The sequence below is a fragment of the Podarcis liolepis genome (assembly GCF_965112155.1).
Source record: "Podarcis liolepis genome assembly, chromosome: 1".
NCBI lineage: Eukaryota > Metazoa > Chordata > Lepidosauria > Squamata > Lacertidae > Podarcis > Podarcis liolepis.
Genome location: NC_139554.1, coordinates 124,614,872 through 124,635,897, shown reverse-complemented (window position 1 = coordinate 124,635,897; position 21,026 = coordinate 124,614,872). Strand labels below are relative to the sequence as shown.

General features: G+C 45.3%; 2 protein-coding genes across 5 annotated transcripts; one reads left to right on the top strand and one right to left on the bottom strand.

Annotated features, from left to right (window-relative positions):
- Nucleotides 1–406: 406 nt before the first annotated feature.
- PPIL3 (peptidylprolyl isomerase like 3) lies at nt 407–9,126 on the bottom strand. Its single transcript, XM_083470573.1, has 7 exons — nt 9,017–9,126; nt 6,846–6,919; nt 4,838–4,912; nt 3,074–3,167; nt 1,338–1,405; nt 967–1,085; nt 407–749 (listed from the first exon to the last, which is right to left on the bottom strand). Exons 2-7 carry the CDS (start codon nt 6,846–6,848, stop codon nt 623–625), a joined length of 486 nt encoding a protein of 161 aa, XP_083326699.1. The 5' UTR covers nt 6,849–6,919; nt 9,017–9,126; the 3' UTR covers nt 407–622.
- Nucleotides 9,086–20,464, top strand: NIF3L1 (NGG1 interacting factor 3 like 1). 4 transcript variants are annotated; one of them, XR_014518145.1, is made up of 8 exons: nt 9,121–9,212; nt 10,375–10,450; nt 11,092–11,535; nt 13,675–13,840; nt 14,842–14,968; nt 17,230–17,867; nt 18,677–19,244; nt 20,155–20,464. XR_014518145.1 is itself a non-coding variant. In XM_083470132.1 (7 exons), the coding sequence occupies exons 2-7, from the start codon at nt 11,109–11,111 to the stop codon at nt 20,337–20,339; spliced, it is 1,128 nt and encodes a 375-aa protein (XP_083326258.1). In that variant the 5' UTR covers nt 9,086–9,212; nt 11,092–11,108; the 3' UTR covers nt 20,340–20,464. The 4 variants fall into 4 exon arrangements, 1 of the variants encoding a protein (XP_083326258.1); XR_014518143.1 differs by lacking the exon at nt 10,375–10,450 and having other exon boundaries at nt 9,086–9,212; XR_014518144.1 differs by lacking the exon at nt 10,375–10,450 and having other exon boundaries at nt 9,086–9,212; nt 18,677–19,291; nt 19,661–20,464.
- Nucleotides 20,465–21,026: the final 562 nt, after the last annotated feature.

Here is a 21,026-nt window from a genome sequence, read left to right as displayed (position 1 = left end):
AGAAAGAGGCAAGATTAGATGGGGACGCAAAAAGCATTACAAAAATAATCAAGATCCCTGCACCTGCTCAGTTCATGGGCCCGTTTGGAAAAGTTGTGTTTTGCTTCGCAAGAATGCAATGTCAATGTGGAGCAAGGAGGCTTCTTCTATGGGCTGCATTTTGGCTGGGCGTGAGGGAGTCCTGCAGGGAGGGAAATTAAACTACAAGCTGGCCACTGAGGTGTGTAGATGAGGCCTGCCATAAGGTTGTGGGACTATTACACTATTTGTCCCAATTGTTCAACCAACCTCGGCCTTGGAGACAAGAGTCCACATACAAAGCATTTTGAAAGAACAGCTGGTATAATCCAGATGGAATTTAACAGGAAAACATGAGTTGATTGATATATATATATATATATATATATATATATATATATATATATATATATTAAAAACATTAGCCCAGGTTTGTTAAATGTGTACAATTTCACACATCAAACAGTGGCCTTTCACCCTCATGAAATGCTGAAATTTGAACAGCTTGGGAAGTCCGTAATTCCAAGAGAAGGCACTAGCCCATGTGTCTTCAAAGACCCACCAGCAGTTTTTCAAGCCAGGAATCTGCATGGGTGCTTTGCAGCTACTGAGCAAAAGGGTTTGCGTGGATTGTAACATCTTTAACATGGACGTCGTTAAGGGGGCGGAATGTCTTCTCGTTCACTGGCAGTTTCTCCAGCTCATCCAGGGTATCCAAGCCATCGATGACCCTGTTTGAGCAGGCAAGAAATGAAAAATAGCAATAAGAACCTCCCTGCACAGAAAGGCGCAAACTTCTGATGACAATTTTTCAACCTCCCGGAATGATACGTCTTCTGATATACATAAAAACCTAAGGCTGGCATGACGCAGTTCATGTGGCCGCCAGCTCGAATATGATGACAGAATTAAATCCTGCATTGTATAATTCAATACTGTAATACTCACTTCCCAAACACGGTGTATTTCATGTCCAGGTGTGGCTGTTTGCCGTAGGTGATGAAGAATTGAGACCCATTTGTATTCGGACCATTATTTGCCATAGAAACAACTCCACGGACACTGTGCTGAGAGAGGAAGATGCAATGGGAGTGGGGACCCAAAAACAAGGTTTTTTTAAAAATTATTATAGCATTTTTCTCCTGCCTTTCACCAGATCGTCTTAAAATGTAACACACTAAAATGCAATAAATTATTATTATATGCTACTACATCTCTGGGTTTGTTTTGTTTCCTTCCAAGCAAAAAAAAGGGGCAACTTCCCTGTTCACATAAACGTACAGCAACAAGAAACTGTTAATGAACAAAGCAAAACATACTTTTAAGTATTCACTGTATTCATCTTCAAATTTTCTGCCCCAAATGCTATTTCCTCCTTTTCCGGAGCCTGAAAGAACAAGAGGGATGGGGGAAGTTGGGTAGATAGGTTAGCAGGATTCCTACAAATTCAGGCACCTTTTCCCCATGTCCACAACATACACATATCTCCCTTAAATCCTTAGCAAATTGGTAATGACTAAGCAACGGGAGATGTCCTCTCTGGTTTGTGCTGCTGTTTGGGGAAAAGGCAAGAAATAACGAAAAGACTTTCTCAGCAGCATAACAGACTCATGCCATTTCTCATCTCTCAAAAACCTCACTGCACATCAGAGAACACCCCATGTCTCTCCCTTGAGCTCCCCAAATATGCAAGAGGACAGTAAAGCAAACATACTGCAAGGCATCTACAGGGTAGAAAGAGCCAAAATTGGGAGGACTGTATTGTACCTCCATTTCAAAAGCAACCTATTTATGACACTATTATCCCCCTGGGTAATATCATAGACCTCAAAGGATTTCCAAGTGGTCTTTCATGCAGATTCTGGTTAGATTCTACAAGGTTCCTGAATCATGTACGTTCAGATGATGTCCAAGCCTAATCTCCTAGATTTCCCCTTGTTAAGCACCTTTCAGATGATTTAGGACTTGCATAGTTATTAGGTAAAGATAAAGGTAAAGGGGACCCCTGACCATTAGGTCCAGTCATGGCCAACTCTGGGGTTACAGCGCTCATCTTGCTTTATTGGCCGGGGGAGCCTGCGTACAGCTTCTGGGTCATGTGGCCAGCATGACTAAGCCACTTCTGGCGAACCAGAGCAGCACACAGAAACGCCGTTTACCTTCCCGCCGGAGTGGTACCTATTTATCTACTTGCACTTTGAGGTGCTTTCGAACTGCTAGGTGGGCAGGAGCAGGGACCGAGCAATGGGAGCTCACCCCGTTGCGGGGATTCGAACCACCGACCTTCTGATCGGCAAGTCCTAGGCTCTGTGGTTTAACCCACAGCACCACCCATGTCCCGATAGTTATTAGGTACTAGGGTTAAATATTACCACCAATTTCAAAGGAAACAGACATTGATCTGACTGGCTCCAATCTCTATGTTGGCAAAGGATGATATTAACAGGGCAGCATGAAGGAACCAGGTGGATGGCATCAATATCAGAGCAGAATCCACTGATCTAAGAAAAGTCACAGCAGATTCCACTTGCAGCTGACATTTTCCGACATATTTTGGTTCACTAACGAGTGTTTTCACAATTTCCTGTTGTATACAAGAACCAGCCATTTCACTAAGAGACTGAGCTGTGAATCAGGAGGTCGAATTGAGAATCTCCTGGTTTGCAGAGTTTCAATTCAATTCTCACCACCGTGAACTTGCCACTCTTAGAAAGATCACTCTTCTCCGCATCTCAAGGTCTTCATAGGCAACATGGGATATTAGAGTTGGCCTACATTATAAGATTGCTCTAATGGGGCTCTACAAACACGCTAAGTATTATGATTGTGATGCACTGGATACTTTTTTTGAAATACCATCTATACAGCCTGTAGCCTTGACTGGCCTTCCTTGCATATACAGTACTGCCTTTTAGAATTCGAAATTAGTATCTGTTTGTTTGAAAGAATTCAATAGCACAACAACAGTTCTCATGTTGACTGATGCTTCTCTCAGTGCTCCAAGAGAATGATTTAAGATTTAAGAATGATTTGTAGCTTAAAAAAAAGGAATTACCTGTTGGATCTCCAGTCTGCACCATAAATCCTTTGATATTCCGGTGAAAAATGCAGCCATTGTAGTAGTTACTAGCGCAGAGTGCCAGAAAATTCTAGAAAAAGAACCAGAAGCCTAGTTAAGAAATAAACCAGCAGTAAAATGCAAACTAGTATGAGGACATAAAATTTTGTCCCCTTTGAATCACATGTTCCTTTCTTTTCCCTTTTCTTTCCAGCACTAACTGCTGTAACCTTTAAATTATTTAAACCATTATTTGGTCAATCTGATTTTTTGTGGTGTTAGAAAATCCAGATTAAAATGTAACCAAATTTTGGTAAAAACAACTGTGTGTAAAACTTGCATAGACGAGCTGCTAGCAATGCACAATAAACTCCTGCCTGGAAGAACCTTTCATCTAACCAGCATTCATTTTATATTAATATAGCTATAATGGAGAAAGTTCCGCATAATTTGAGATTTAGACAAGGACTAAAACCTCCAGACAAATTTTATACAATGTGGAAGCATCTTTTTCAAGACAACCTTGACAAATCTGGATATCTAGAAATCTTGGTATCAAATAATATAAATAGTCTTCCTTTATGTGTATACAACTTTTATTCTTGCTTGGTTTTTCCATCTTTTAATTTTCATCTGTTGTTATGAAATAACAAATCTTTACCCTAATGCCACATTCATTTATGTTACGTTCTACTATTTGCAGCCGATGGAACGAACTGAACACTGGCTTATCTTTATCTGGTGAAACTGTTTTGAAAACAAAACGTGCCTCAAAGGAAACTGGACCAGCGGGTGCAAAGGCGTCAGGGCGTAGCTCTATTAATTACAGCAGATTGTTTACTAAGGAATGAAAGCACCTATTCTAACAGGAAACAAGGATGATTCACTATCCCTACCTATCTTTTCATGTTCGATTGTACCTTAATGAGAATTAAATTTAACTGAATTATTTTATTCCATTTTTATCCAACCCTTTCCTCCCAGGAGCTGAAGGTCGCATACATGATTCTCCCCCTCCCCATTTAATCCCTACAAAAACCCATGGGGTGGTTGTTGTTGTTGTTTAGTCATGTCCGATTCTTCGTGACCCCATGGACCAGAGCACGCCAGGCACTCCTGTCTTCCACTGCCTCCCGCAGTTTGGTCAAACTCATGTTCGTAGCTTCGAGAACACTGTCCAAACATCTCGTCCTCTGTCGTCCCCTTCTCCTTGTGCCCTCAATCTTTCCCAAGATCAGGGTCTTTCCCAGGGAGTCTTCCCTTCTCATGAGGTGGCCAAAGTATTGGAGCCTCAGCTTCAGGATCTGTCCTTCCAGTGACCACTCAGGGCTGATTTCCTTCAGAATGGAGAGGTTTGATCTTCTTGCAGTCCATGGGACTCTCAAGAGTCTCCCCCAGCACCATAATTCAAAAGCAATGGGGTAGGTTAGGCTAAGAGTGACCCAATGTCAGTGACTGACCCAATGACAGCCAGTTAGCTTCATGGCAGAGTGGGGCATTTGAACCCTGGTCTCCCAGATACTAGTCCAACACACTCAACTAACTCATCGCACCGGCTCTCAATTTGGTATATGAAATCTAAACATGGAAGGTGGCTGCTCATATTATTTAACAGACAGAGGTGGGCAACTTGTGGTCCTTAGCCTAATTTCAACAGCTCTTTGCAAGCCATCAGTTCAGACCTCTGGAAAGAGCATTGTGTCCTCCTGTGGTGTGTATGGGGGCAGGGGGGAAGGAAAGAGAAGGGGGGCCATCACTTACTTCACATGCCTTGGGTGCTCTTTCACAGAATAGCTCTATTTTAATTTCTCCCACATCGGTGTGTAGGGTCACAGCCTGGGGGGGGGGAGAGAGAGAGAGAGAGAGAGAGAGGAAAAATTATTATTTATTCACAGCAGTCCAGGCAAACAGCAGCCAAATCAGCAATACAATTAAGCCGGGTTATCTCAGAGCAAGAGCAGCAGCACACACAAAAGTATCTTAAAATTATTTGCAGATAGCCAAAAAGTTTAATATTTATTATTTTATTTTATTTATTGAATTTATATACAGTGGTACCTCAGGTTAAGCACTTAATTTGTCTCGGAGGTCCGTTCTTAACCTGAAACTCTTCTTAACCTGAAGCACCACTTTAGCTAATGGGGCCTCCTGCTGCCGCAGCGCCGCCGCTGCACGATTTCTGTTCTCATCCTGAAGCAAAGTTCTTAACCCGAGGTAATATTTCTGGGCTAGTAGAGTCTGTAACCTGAAGCGTATGTAACCTGAAGCGTATGTAACCAGAGGTACCACTGTACTGCCCTATACCTGGAGGTCTCAGTGCAGTTCACAGAACAAAATCAAAATATAAAACCACAATATATATAATCAAAATAAAAACAAAAACCCAATAACACACGCCGCCCTCAAATTCTGTTTAGCTATCCTTTTGCAAGTAAAGTAATGCATTTCCACAACTCGTTAGCTTCGCCTCCACCCTGGCCCAGCTGTCTGGCTCAGAATGCACACATAGAATATCAGGATGCAAACAAAACTCTCCCTTCAAACAGGCAGGTTTTCCGATTGTGGAAACTTGACCCCTCTTGCAGGAATTACAATGCAAGGAGGTATGAACATTCAACCGGCTTCCGCAAAGCTGCTTCAGGAATGTTTAGGGGAAAGGCCTAAAGAACATTTGCGCTGAAGTCCTGATCAAGTCTGCAGCCCAGAGGAAAAAATAATTCAACTGCAAGGTATTTATGTAGGACACATCCTATGCATATGACACAGGAAGTACATGCAACTGAGTTAACGGTCACAGTCTGGGAAGTGGGGAAGAATTAAAATCTTAAATCAAGCATGCCCATCATTAGTTTTTAGTTAAAGCTATGCAATCCAGGCTTTATTACTGTATTGATTTTGTTCATTTGTTTCAATTTTTTATTATGTTTTATTGCATTTTACATGTACAGTAGACCCGCAACTTTGGCACATTTAACTTGTGTGCATTCGGCTTTAGGCACTTGGTAAAACAATAATAATGATAATTTAAAGGGAAGGCGGCAACTTTCGCAATCCCACCTGCCACTGCACCCAATGTGTTTTCACTAAGCGTGATTTTGGCTTTATGCGCTATCCATGGAGCGTTAACCACCGTGTCAGTTGCAGGTCTAGTGCATTGTAAATTGCTTTTTAATGTAAAGTGATATACAAGTCTAAGAAACAAAACCACTTTTTAAAATTGAGAGGATTACCGAGATAATGTGGGAGAAGCACTTTATACTATCATTATTATTATTTATTATTATTATTGATAATAATAATAATAGAATCTATATGGTGCCCTATACAGTCATACTTCGGGTTGAATACGCTTCGAATTGAGCACATTCGAGTTGCGCTCTGCGGCAACCCGGAAGTAACGGAGCGCATTACTTCCGGGTTTCGCCACTTGCGCGTGCGCAGACGCTCAAAATGACGTCACGCGCATGCGCAGAAGCGGTGAAAAGCGACACGTGCGTGCGCAGACGTGCCATCGCTAGTTACGTTTGCTTCTAGATGCGAACAGGGCTCCGGAACGGATCCCGTTCGTATCTAGAGGCACCACTGTACCCGGACATCTCAGGGCGGTTCACAGAACAAAATCAAAATATAAACCACAAAATATATAATCAAAATAAAAACAATTGGACTACTAAATAACTGTATTATGAAACTAAATGGGAAGATTATTTATGGAAGTGTCCAATGGTTATCTTAAAAGCAGATAGGATACTGAAACAAGCAGTCTTACCATCTTTGCTGGCCAGGAATGCAAAGCGTATCAGAAGAGGCAACACCATCTGAACCTGTTAGGATTTCACAATTCTGCAGCAACAGAAGACAGAGCATCATGAATTGCCATGGGAGGTGGGAGAGAGAGAGCACGTAAATTCAGTTTGTTGCTTCTTCTTTTTTAAGAAGATTGCCAACAGCAACATCATAATCTTACCCATTTCGCCTTCACCCACTCCTTGCTATATAAAAAAAATGGCTGATATTTTTTCTAAGATAATAAGCTACCCAAAAGAAAAAAAGCAATCTCATCACCAGTGATGTAACAACAACCCCATTTTGGGATCCCTTCCACATAGGCTGCCAGCAGATATATTTTGTTTTCCCTCTCCATGGGAACCTTTAAATTTGAGATATTCTGCATTTCCTGGAAATAATAAGTACATGTCTATCCTTAAGAATCAGGTGATCTGACCTTCAGGACAGCTCTATACATCATTCCCCACCCCTGTCTCTCACACTCCTGTCATTCATGTACATCTACATCAATGTTAAAGCTATTTAATATTAGGTAAAGGGACCCCTGACCATTAGGTCCAGTCGTGGCCGACTTAGTGGTTGTGGTGCTCATCTCGCTTTATTGGCCGAGGGAGCCGGCGTACAGCTTCCAGGTCATGTGACCAGCATGACTAAGACACTTCTGGCGAACCAGAGCAGCGCACGGAAACGCCGTTTACCTTCCCGCCGAAGCGGTACCTATTTATCTACTTGCACTTTGACGTGTTTTTGAACTGCTAGGTTGGCAGGAGCAGGGACCAAGCAATGGGAGCTCACCCCATCGCGGGGATTCGAACCGCTGACCTTCTGATCAGCAAGTCCTAGGCTCAGCATTAAAGCTACGTTTAATATTGAGGTAGCACTGTGATAGGAATTTTATGGTCTTAGATATATGGTAATGTTCATAAGTGTACTAACCAAGCACATACATAGATCAGCACAGGAAGACCAACCTGGAACCATTTTGATTCCTAAACTGAGCAAATGTTTTCTCTGCAAGGTCAAAGTGGGAAACCTCCCCATTGTCTCTTTCTGCACAAATCCTGTCTTAAGGGCACATTTAAGATATGAATAGGGTGTGAGCCTGTGACATGGCCAGGAACTAAGTATTTATCATTACAAAAGACTGGCCAGGCTACCCAGGCAATCCAATCAAGTAACCTGCCAGACAGGAGAAAAATAACATTCAAATTTCTGTTTTAAGACTGCCTTTTCTGTGATGTAGGTATGATGTATCTGAGGGGTGGTCTTAGGTTACACCCCTTCTGTGATGTATGTATGATGTTTCTGGGGGTGGTCTTGATCTACAGGGTGGCAATTTCAAAAGTCTTTATAAGGCCTTACGCACCATTTTTCTGGGTTCCTCCTCTCTCCTGCGAGTGAGGGGAGCACCCTGTTGCAACAGATCAATAAAGATCAAGCTTACTAGCTGCTTTGCTTCTCAATATTCTCTGGTTGGCCTTTGTTATTCTCTCCTACCAACAGGGAACCTATGTAAGGACTCTATATGGGCTCTTGGATACCCCATAAGGGAAAAGGGCATTTTTTTGTTTAGAACAACTGTATACAGAAACACATAGCATTCTGGTTTCACCAAATCCACTGCTTTCTTCAAGCTGATCTAGGAATGCCAACTTGAATACAATATGGGGGGGAACCCCTTGGCCCCTAGGAGTTGGCTCCTATGACCTGATCCTAAGCATGTTTACTCAGAAGTAAACACCACTGAACTGGGGTGGGACTTACATCCAAAGAGCAAAGATATAACCTGATCTGAAGAATACACGCTGAGTTCAGGAGCACTTTCTCCCAGGTAAGCCAAATAACAGGGACGCAGCATCCTTCATTATTATTATTTTTTTGCTACTTTGTTTAGGTCAATTTTTGATGTTTTAGCATGTTTTTAATATTCTGTTGGGAGCCGCCCAGAGTGGCAGATGGGCGGGGTAAGAAAAAGAAGGCGGCCAGTGAAAATCAAGGCTGCTACTGCAGCTACGAACTCTTGTGTGATTGTTTATTGTTGCAGAAATACGTTTTGATCAACCCGCTTCATCTCCACCCACCCCGCTGCAAATGGACAGATCCTGCACTGCTAAAGGGTCGGGCTCTGATCCTGCGCCGCTCGCCGCTTACCTAAGAAGGGACGGCAACCTGGGCGCCGCTTGGCTCCTCGTGGGACCCGGGCAGGAAGTAGCGCTTCCCCGAGCCTGGGAGCCCGCCGGGAGGGCAGGAGGCGGCGCCGGATTTGGTCCGCGGAGCGAAGGAGGAGCCGAGCAGAGTCAGGCCTGGGTGGGCTCCGGTTCATCCTGATCCGCGTCCTGCACCTTCTGTGAGTACCAAGAAAAATGCATGCAAGAAAATGCATGCAGGGCTTGGGTTTTTTAAAATTATTATCGTCTCTTTGCACAGAATAACATCCGTCTCCCTGCCCTCTTCCTGTTCAACTCTTTATTCGCTCCCCCACACTTTCACTTTTGGGGCGCTCATATTAAAGCATATTCTCTACCCCTGAAATACTTAATAGAAGGGTTTTATAAATGACAAACACAGGATTATTGTGCTCCTTCTCCTTTCGATTTTTGGCCCACTAGGTTATTCTAACTGGAATGGAGGTGGGGTTTTTTGGTAACGTGTGGGGCTATCATTGAACACTAGGGTGGCTGCTTTTCTAGATTCACTTCTGTGAGAGTAGGTCTCTGAAGATCTTTCTTTATCTTGAGCTTTTGCCCTCTAGAGGGTTTTTTTCTTTTAAAAGAGTAGCCCAGATAATTTCCACTGTGATGAGTTTTTTACCTTTACCTATGAGTTTTTAAAACCAGCTGTTCAAAAAAAGTGTGGACTGAGAATAAATGGGGAGAAGATTTATTTGCAGTGGAGGGGACATTTCTCTCCCCCGCCAAAAGAAGCTGGGGAGACTTCGGCTATTACCACATTGTTAGAGAAATGAAAGTTTGGATGAGGCCAGCAATTGTGTTGTTTGCAGCTACAGTGTATAATCCTTGGATGCAAAATTTCTTCAAAATCTAGTACACAGTAGTGCTCAAGCTCAGCTATAGCGCTGCAAAGAGGTGCACAATTTTTTCATCCCCCTGGTTAATCCTGTGAACAGTGGTTCTGAACCTTTTTGTCAAAACGCTTCACTTTGGACAAAATTTTGGTGGAATCCTTGCTGCTAAAATCCTGTCCATGGTTAGGCAGTTGGCTCATGACAGATGTAACATTCCCAGAGAAGATGTTACGATTGGAAAATTTCCTGTGAATTTATTTGCCATTCATTTTCAGTTCTGCATTAAACAAGAGTTGTTTTAAATTCTTAAGGGGTGTATTTCTTTAATATTCTATTGCATCTTACCCTACCCAGATGTTTAGGAAGCTTGTAGGAGTTTTGTTTTAGTCTTATTCTACTGCGGGCTTAATCTCCTGCATGTTTTAGATTACGGTTGAAAATTTTGAGTGATAATTTTATTGTTTTATCTTTTATTGTAAACCAGGGGTCAGCAAGGTTTACCTCGCCTGGGCCTGTTCACTACAGCAGAGATCACTCTGTGGGCCGGATTGTGCATGTGTGTGAGTGCGTGCACCCGCGATTTCCGGCGTCTGTGTCTGTGCAAACATGATTTTGGCGCATGCGCATGGTGCTGAAGCGAGTCCCCACGCTGTGGGGACTTACCAAGCGGGTGACTCGGTTTGAGGGCGGCTCGTGGGCCAGTTAAACAACCCCCGGCCCATGGGCCTTAGGTTGCTTAAAGGTAAAGGGACCCCTGACCATTAGGTCCAACTGGGGTTGTGGTGCTCATCTCGCTTTATTGGCCGAGGGAGCCGGCGTACAGCTTCCGGGTCATGTGGCTAGCATGACTAAGCCGCTTCTGGCGAACCAGAGCAGCGCACGGAAATGCCGTTTACCTTCCCACCAGAGTGGTACCTATTTATCTACTTGCACTTTGACTTGCTTTCGAACTGCTAGGTTGGCAGGAGCAGGGACTGAGCAACGGGAGCTCACGCCGTCGTGGGGATTCGAACCGCCGACCTTCTGATTAGCAAGACCTAGGCCCCGTGGTTTAACCCACAGCGCCACCAGCGTCCCTCTTTAGGTTGCCTACCTCTGTTGTAAACCTCTCTGAGGTTTTTCTACACCTGGTATATAAAGTTTATGAAATAAAATAAATATTGGTCGACCTACTGATTTTTTCTTCTTCCTCACCTTTCAGGTTCTTCAGGAACCTGTATGCAACTGAATCGGATTCCGAGGCAGTTCTTGCACATACGGTCTTTGATCAATTTGACTGTGCGGTCCTTCATGGATCTGAAAGTTCTCGTTTCTTCCCTTAATGATTTTGCTTCGCTCTCTCTGGCCGAAAGTTGGGACAATGTGGGTCTCCTGGTTGAGCCAAGCCCTCCCCATTCTGTCCACACCCTCTTCTTGACCAATGACCTCACGGAGGAAGTGATGGAAGAAGCCCTGCAGAAGAAGGCAGATCTCATTCTCTCTTACCACCCGCCTATTTTCCAACCACTGAAACGCGTAACGTGGAAAACGTGGAAGGAACGTCTTGTGATCCGAGCCTTGGAGAACCGAATGGGCATTTATTCTCCACATACCGCATATGATGCTGTACCTCATGGAGTCAACAACTGGCTTGCTAAAGGACTTGGTGAGACATTACTGTGTTTAAATATAAAATGAATGTCAAAATTTATATACAGTGGTACCTCAGGTTACATACGCTTCAGGTTACAGACTCCGCTAACCCAGAAATAGTGCTTCAGGTTAAGAACTTTGCTTCAGGATGAGAACAGAAATCGTGCTCCGGCAGTGATTAGCTAAAGTGGTGCTTCAGGTTAAGAACAGTTTCAGGTTAAGTACGGACCTCCGGAACGAATTAAGTACTTAACCTGAGGTACCACTGTATTGGGATGGGGCATGCATGAAGAAAACCAACCATAACATATCAGCACTTTTAAAAAACAACAACACTTAATGTTCCTCCTAACATTTAATGTTACACCAAGTTCAATGGCTTGCAAAAGGATGGCTGTGTCAGTGAATGTAGAAGCTGCCCTGTTATACTGAAGCAGTACAGATGTGAGTTCACAGTCAATCTCTTCACCATGCTTAAGTAATAATAATAATAATAATAATAATAATAATTTATACCCCGCCCATCTAGCTGAGTTTCCCCAGCCACCCTGGGCAGCTTCCAATTAAATGTTAAAAACAATACAACATTAAATATTAAAAACTTCCCTGAACAGGGCTGCCTTCAGATGTCTTTTAAAAAGAAGATAGCTGCTTATTTCCTTCACATCTGAAGGGAGGGTGTTCCACAGAGCGGGGGGCCACTACCAAGAAGGCCCTCTGTCTGGTTCCCTGTAACCTCACTTCTCGCAATGAGGGAACCGCCAGAAGGCCCTCGGCGCTGGATCTCAGTGGGGGCTGAACGATGGGGGTGGAGACGCTCCTTCACGTATACAGGACTGAGGCTGTTTGGGCTTTAAAGATCAGCACCAACACTTTGAATTGTGCTCGGAAACGTACTAGGAGCCAATGCAGATCTCTCAGGACCGGTGTTATGTGGTCCTGGCAGCCACTCCCAGTCTAGCTGCTGCATTCTGGATTAATTGCAGTTTCCAGGTCACCTTCAAAGGTAGCCCCACGTAGAGCGCATTGCAGTAGTCCAAGTGGGAGATAACTAGAGCATGCACCACTCTGGCAAGACAGTGCTTAGGAGTGGACTGCGGGCTCACACTCACACACGTATTCCTGACCTGTGGCACAAGTTTCATCAATTCAGCCTATTTTCTACTTTGTTTGTGGAATCAGCAAGGTCTGCATTCCAGTTCACCAGCTGAATCTGGATTGCATTTGCCATTCATCTTCTGAAAAAATCTGACACGGCTTTTTGATATCAACGTAGTCCGAAGACATCTAATGTAGTCATTGCAGTCACACTGACGCAGTCTCAGTCTGAGCCTAGGCTAGGAGACAGTCTAGGATCTTCACACGTTCCACCCTGAGTTCCTTGGAATAAGGGAGGGATATAATTATAAATGAAGGGACACGGTTGGCACTGTGGGTTAAACCACAGAGCCTAGGACTTGCCGATCAGAAGGTCGGCGGTTCGAATCCCCGTGATGGGGTGAGCTCCCGTTGCTCGGTCCCTGCTCCTGCCAACCTAGCAGTTCAAAAGCACTTCAAAGTGCAAGTAGATAAATAGGTACTGCTCCGGCGGGAAGGTAAACGGCGTTTCCGTGCGCTGCTCTGGTTCGCCAGAAGCGGCTCAGTCATGCTGGCCACATGACCCAGAAGCTGTACACCGGCTCCCTCAGCCAATAAAGCGAGATGAGCGTCGCAACCCCAGAGTCGGTCACGACTGGACCTAATGGTCAGGGGTCCCTTTACCTTTTTATAATTATAAATAAACGCTGCCATGGAATCACGGCATAGTTATAAGAAGAGAGAGGTCTAACACGGACATAAATGGTGACTAGGGCTTTATGAAATGAACAGCCTTTCTAAATCAGTGCAGAAGATTGTCTTTCTGTACACCCAATTTGCAGACAGATTTCCTAAAGAAGCCTTCCCAACCTGGTGCCCTCTAGATATTGTTGGACTTGAGCTCCCGTCGTGTGTCCAGTGGCCATGTTGGCTGAAGCTGATGGGTGCTTGGAGACCTGGCTAAAATCTTACGATATCTACTTTCAGAAAATACGCCATCTGGTTGCAAGCAAGATAGAACTTTGTCATGTGTGTTGTACAAATCCTTTAACGTGGTACTTTTCTTTTTCCTCAGGTGCCTGCATCTCTGCTCCCTTGCAACCTGCAACAGCTTCCAGTTACCCCACAGGGGGGTCTTTCCGCGTTGAGTTTACTGCTTGCCCGGATGACAACCTAGACACAATTTTGACCCGTTTGCGTGGGGTGCCAGAGGTGTCGCTTATCACAACTGTTCCTGCCAGGTAATGTTGAAGGCTAGCCAATGTGTTTCACTCTTGCTGTCAAACAGAAACCAACAATTCTGGCAGGTGGCCTTGCTGGCCCAGTCAGAAATTGTGGTTTGCCAACCCCTTTTTCTGCAGACAAGCCGATTCCCTAGATAATCTAATCCAAAAGTGACTAGACTATGAATAAGACCAGGCCCCGTTTTTCCAGGAAAGGGCTTAACTGGCATACAAGTGTAGGAGCAAATTGTGGAATGATGTGTTAAGAATCTTGGTTTGGTGTTAATGACTTTTAACGAATGTTTGGTATATTGGTTTACATTTAGAAAGTAATTTGCCCTGGGATTGCTGTGTGGTGAAAAGCAGGATAGAAAATTAATGTATGAATTAAATAAGATATTGGTGGTAGGAGCCATTTCTTTGAGCACCCAGGAGCAGGGCTATATCCAGAAAACCCCAAACCTTAAGAGGGAAGGCAACTCTTTCCAGAACATGCAAAATACCTTCTAAGATCACTAGATCCTCTAGTTCCCAGTATGTCCATCTTAACTGGATAAAGCTTCTGTTTCTTCATCCTCATCCAATCCATAACTGCCACCAGACACTACAACAGAATTTCTACTATAACCCCCAATATCATATTATGGGAGATGAGTGAGCATTGTGGATATGGGTGGTACCCTGCCTTGAACATTTGAGTGACCTGACCCAACCTATTCAAAGAGAGGTTGGCATGGAAGAGGAGATGGATCCTTGTAGTACACCTGTGGCCCTGCAGATGTTGTTGGACCCCAACTCTCATCAGTCCCATTTAGGAGCCAGTAATGAGGGATGACAGCAGAGAGTCCATCAATGTCTGGAGGGCCAAAGACCATGGATGGGGTAGAGAAGCAGCAGGAACTTCTGAGCCTACTTTCAAGAGAGCATTGGAGTTAATGTTATTCACCCAAAGCATAATTAGTAGATCACAACTGATTTTTTTAAAAAAAATAATATTAAAAAGTTACAATTTCCCCAAGGGTTGAAGGGGAAGAGCAGACACGAGTCAGCGTGAACTGCACCCAGCAAGCCTTGATGCAAGTGGTGGCCTTGCTCTCCCAGAACAGTCTTCTCTATCAAAAGACTGAAATCGTATCATTACAGAAGGTAAGTCACACGTGTGCATGGAAACAGAGAATTCTAAGAATTGGGAGGCATCGCGAGGATCATCTAAAGGTAAAGGACGCCCGACAGTTAAGTCCAGTCGCGAACGTCTCTGGGGTTGCGGCGCTCATCTCACTTTACTGGCCGAGGGAGCCGGCGTTTGTCCACAGTTTTCCCGGGTCATGTGGCCAGCATGACTAAGCCGCTTCTGGTGAAACCAGAGCAGCGCACGGAAACGCCGTTTACCTTCCCGCCGGTGTGGTACCTATTTATCTACTGGCACTTTGACGTGCTTTTGAACTGCTAGGTTGGCAGGAGCAGGGACCGAGCAACGGGAGCTCACTCCATCGCGGGGATTCGAGCCGCTGACCTTCCGATCGGCAAGCCCTAGGCTCTGTGGTTTAGACCACAGCGCCACCCGCGTCCCCGAGGATCATCTAGCCCTGCAGAAATACGCAGCTGCCTCATGCAGGGATCGAGCTTGCAACCATGGCACCATGCTTTAAGCAACTGAGCCATCCAGGCTTGCTTTGAGGGGTCTGGCCTGAGGCTGCAAAATATACCGTGCTCTGATGGAAGAGTAGAAGACTTCTATCTTAGGAAGGAGGTGGAATGAATGGGTCAGCTACCTCAATGAGCTTAAAAGAGCCCCTCCCCTTCTCCATCAAGAACCCTGTTGTGTACTTTGGCACCTTGAGCACAGCTTGTCTGCCCATATCTTTGTTTAGTCGTTTAGTCGTGTCCGACTCTTCGTGACCCCATGGACCAGAGCATGCCAGGCACTCCTGTCTTCCACTGCCTCCCGCAGTTTGGTCAAACTCATGTTTGTATCTTAAAGAACACTGTCCAGCCATCTCGTCCTCTGTCATCCCCTTCTCCTTGTACCCTCCATCTTTCCCAACATCAGGGTCTTTTCCAGGGAGTCTTCTCTTCTCATGAGGTGGCCAAAGTCTTGGAGCCTCAGCTTCAGGATCTGTCCTTCCAGTGAGCACTCAGGGCTGATTTCCTTCAGAATGGATCAGTTTGATCTTCTTGCAGTCCATGGGACTCTCAAGAGTCTCCTCCAGCACCAGAATTCAAAAGCACTGCCTATATCTACTTAACGTTATATTGCAAGTATGGCGAACTTTGGGACTGCTGAACTACAACTCTGAGCAGCCCCAGCAAGCATGGCCCGTGACCAGGAATGATGGGAGTTGTAGTTCAGCAGCATCTGAAGCCCTGTTATATTGGATGTGTGTGTGTCTCACACACCTTTTTGAAGCCTCTGGGTAACTGTTTCCCTGCACTGTTAGCTTGATTCTGTTTGGAGGGTTGCTCTGCCCTACCTCTAGGATAAGCATAAGCTTAAGAAGCCAAGAGAGTTCTTTCCTGAGTGTGAGAGAGAAGATTGGGACCTGACGAAGATGGGTAGAGGGCAAGATTTCAAACGCTTATTTTATGCAGCAAATGTTAATGGCTTTCCTCTGCCATGTAATCTCATGGAGGCTATAATGTGTTGGTTCAGATCTGGGTGCAACTGCTGTTTCCTGGCAGTGCTTTCCACTAGGTTCGTTGCTGGTAGGGTGGGGTAGGATGAGCCGCTGCAACGACAGAAATGGTGACTAGGAAGTTGTGGCTGCATCCACTATTTGAAGACAGTTTGGGGTCCATTTATGTCCTGAGACTCCAGTTACAGCCTGTTCCTGTGCATTTTTGCTGAAGTCCATGGGGCCTGCTCCCAGGTAGGAATGCAAAGGCTCTTAAGTCTTTCTGTTGGCACATCAAAATTTAAAATAACTTATTAGAAAGAATAACAAATTACGTGAAATAGTCCAGGGGTTCCCAAACTGGTCTTCTGCAGTGTTTCTGTGGATCTGTGGTTGAAGATGGGAGCTGGCACATCCACTGCATTACATACGCGTATTGTTGTATTGCTTATATTGCATTTGGTATTATTGCAATTTGCATTGTATGGCATTCAAGTAATACGAAACGCAATGTATAAAAAAAGGAAAGGCGCAATAAAATTGCAATTATAAGTCCCACAAGTGCATTTACAATGGTTAAAACAGGCAGAAGAATCAGGAAGCAGCCTGCCCAGACTTTCAGTGGCCCACGAGGGGAAAACGTTTGGGAACAACTGATACAGTACAGTCCTTTAAGAGTATCACATTTCTTAGGAAACGTGCTTGTATTTAGGGAAACTGTCCCTTGTTGAAGTGGGCCAAGATGTGTGTAAGCCCTTCTAAAGGAACTCTTTTTTAATTTTTGCTTCTCCTCAGCCTCTTCTTGAAGATACTGGCATGGGACGCTTGTGTGCACTGAAGGAGCCAGCTTCTATTTCCATCTTGGTTGAAAGAGTGAAAAGCCACTTAAGACTGTCTCATATTCGCCTAGCCCTTGGAGCTGGAAAATCATTGGGTATGGTACTTTTATTTCCTCATATGAAAAAACACTGGGCCACAGACATGCATTACTTACTTCCTGTAAATGGTCTATTGTTCTGTATACAACAGGAGAACGTCCACTCGCTGCAGCAAAGAGAGCTAGTTAATTCTGAAGTGACTGTTTTTCTTCCTACTGTTAAACGGGGGCAGCCCATGTATCCTGGCCATGCAAGCAGCCTTCAGATCCTTGAAGGAAAGGCAGGTTATAAATATTATAAAACACTGCTTGAATGCCAGTCTTGGCCATACTCAATCTTAATGGGGCGTACGTCCAAGTAAATGTCTGTGAGTTCAGTGGGACTTCCTCTCTAGTAAGCGTGTTTAGAATTGCAGAAGTAAAAGTGACTAAAGCAAGTTCAGACAGTCTATAACTGGACCAGCTGGAACTTCTGGAAGTGGCTTAAAAACATGCACACAAAGAGAGAGGAGACTCAAACAAATGTCTTCTGAACAGAACATCTTTCGGAGGGTAGGTACCGCATTTTTCGCTCTATAAGACGCACCGGACCATAGGAGGGGGAGAAGAGGGAAATTTTTTTTTCTTGTTCTTCCCCTCAAAAACAAGGTGCGTTCAAGAGCAGGTTGGGGAACAGCGCAAAGGCTGCGTGCAGCCTTACCATTGCCCCCCGAGCTTGTGGGGCTGGCGGTGGCGAGAAGCGCTGCTTTCCCCCACCGCCAACCTCAAAAATCCCTGAAGACTTTGGAGCGCAGCTTCGGGGACAGCCTTTCAAGCCTCCGCAGGGCGGCGAGGTGCCTTCACCCCGCCACCCTGCGGAGGCTTTGCGCATCCATCCCGAAGCTAGAACAGCAAGATGGAGGGCTGCTCAGCGCCCCGTCTCGCTGTTTTGGCTTCGGGGACAGCCTTTCAAGCCTACGCAGGGCGGCGGGGTGCCTTCACCCCGCCGCCTTGGGGAGGCTTTGCGCAGCCATCCCAAAGCTAGAACAGCTTCGGGCTGAAGGCTGCTGTCCGCAAGCCTTCAGAGCCTGGCAGGAACTCCCACCGGGCTCCACAGGCTTGCGGATAGCTGCCCTAAGCCCGGGGTGCGCAGCGACACGCTCCCCGGACTTCGGGCTGCAGGCAGCTGTCCACAAGACTGCGGAGCCTGGCGGGAACTCCCGCCGGGCTCCACAGGCTTGCGGATAGCTGCCTGAAGCCTGGAGAGCGAGGGGTCAGTGCACACCGACCCCTCTTGCTCTCCAGGCTTCAGCGAAAGCCTGCATTCGCTCCATAGGACGCACACACTTTTCCCCTTCATTTTTGGAGGGGAAGTGCGTCCTATAGAGCGAAAAATACGGTAGTTCTGTCTCACAATGGGGAACATGGAACAATTGAAGTGGTGAAGCTCACTACGATTTGTGGAGGACTTAACTTGGTCTTATAGTATTATATGGATCTAAGATGCAGGCTTTGACCGCTTGCCCACCTGGGCTGAGTGGTATCTTCCTGGCAGCAGCTACTTATGGTCTTCGGCTGCTGGAGGTTTTTCAGGGTATTGTGACCAGGGTTTACTTACACTGGAATTTGGTTGTGGGAACTGAACATGAGGCTTCCTGTAGGCAAAATGTGCTCTTCTGCCAAGTTATAGCCTCCTCCTGTAGAAAACTTTGGAAACTGCATAATGCTCCTTGGCACAGGGATGGAGAACCTGCTGCCGTTCGGACCAATGTTGTTGGACCTCAACTCTCATCAGACCCTTGGGAGAGCCACAGGTTCCCCAGCCTCCGAGAGGACCAACGGTGTAACAATGCGGTTTACCATTTTGTAGAATCCCAGGTGAAGGTGGTTGCCCTTTGCGCCGGCTCAGGAAGTAGTGTTCTGAAAGGCACAGAAAGTGATCTCTACCTTACAGGTAAGAACCTCTCATTAATAATGTAGTCGATTCAAAGAACCTGTTAGGTTGCTGTCAGGGAAGATCGGTGAGTGCTAGCAGAGATAAGAGTCCGGGAATCCAGCCATATTTACAGGATTTATAGGTTTCTTCTTGCTATTTACAAAGAGCTCTGAGAGTACATCTGCATCATGGAGTGTCAGTTGCAGAGACTGAAGAAGCTTTCGTTTTCTTCCAGCATATCCACTTCCTGAACCCACCCCCCTTCCTTCCTGTTACGAGAGTGGCTGGGCCCCGCAAGTGGCTCCTCCCTCTTTGATTCATTGCTTCCTGACAGTCACCCTCCTCGTCCGAGGAAGTACAGCTGCTAAGTAACTGAGGCTTATCTCTATAAGTCCCCATTCTCTCCCCCTTCTCTGCCTCCAATTCCCTGACAGTTGCCTAGGAATCGAGGTAGCGAAGACACCGGGTTTAACGGTTAAACCAAAGGGGCAGAGTGAAGAGCAGCAAGTATAACACATATGGAAATCTCGTGTCGCAGCCTGAATTAAGTCTTGGGGAGAAGGGAAAAGGTGAGATGCAGGAAACAGGCGCAAAAGAAAGATGGCGGATTGGGTGGGGATGCAAGAGCCATGCACAGCCTTCAGTTCCCTGCAATGCATCCTCATAGTTCTATGGGAAATTGGAAAATGAAGCTTTTTGGTACCTATGAGGCCTCTTCCTTGGCACTGAATTTGCCTGGATTGAGCCCAGATCGATCTTTCTTGAAACCTGTTCACATCACATTTTTTTAAAGTATGCATTGTACTCTGCTTTTCAGCCAATGCCTGTAAGATCACTAACCAACACAGCCATTGGCTCTTTTCTGTCTTAATTACAAGCAAAGTGCCCAAGTCCTGATCAATAACCAGTATCTTAATTATATTGGTAGGAGAGATGTCCCACCACGACGTACTGGATGCTGTTTCCAAAGGGATCAGCGTGATCTTGTGCGAGCACAGCAACACTGAGCGAGGCTTTCTGCTGGAGCTGCAAAAAGAGCTGGCTGTGCACCTTCAGAACAAGATCTGTATCGTAGTTTCTGAGAGAGACAGAGACCCCCTTCAAGTGGTATAGCAAAAGTGTGAGGTCCAGAACATCAGACTGTATTTAACATGCAAAAATATAAAACGGTTAAAAGCACAATATGGTTTTCAAAGTGCTAGGGATAACCTGCCTGGAAATAAATGGCTGACTGACAATCTGTTTGCAAAATGTGACTTTCTTTATCACAACTGAGAACTGTGTGCCCTGCTATTTAATTTGTCTTCCACATAATCAAATGCTTTGTATTTTTGGGCAGCTGATACTGTTATCTCATCTTACTGCATTTTACCTTGTGAGGTAGGCAGTTCTCAAGGGGAGCAGAGCTCTCTCTCTCTAAGGCGGGGTGCGATAAGTCAGGCAAAAGACTAAGCACTGGGAAGGTGAGAGAAGAATTTCAACAGCAATTGCTCCTGGGTGATGTGAAGCTTCCCTCCATAGTAAGGAGGCATTTGCTTCCCAGAAGTGTAGAGAGGGGGGTACCTGATGGAGAACTATAAGGGCACAAAAGCAAAGAGGTACTAGCAAAGTAACACCATTTGTGGGGCCCCAAAGAGGACTTCCGGGTAGGTTCACAGGGTTGCAGCTAAAATCACTCTTTGATTGGTAGCCTTAGCACAAAAATTAATCAGGAATTTTAGGAAAAAACTATTTCTCAACTTCACTTTTGGAATTTTATGCTGTGCAAGGAATCTACCCCCCCCCCCCAAAGAAAGCACT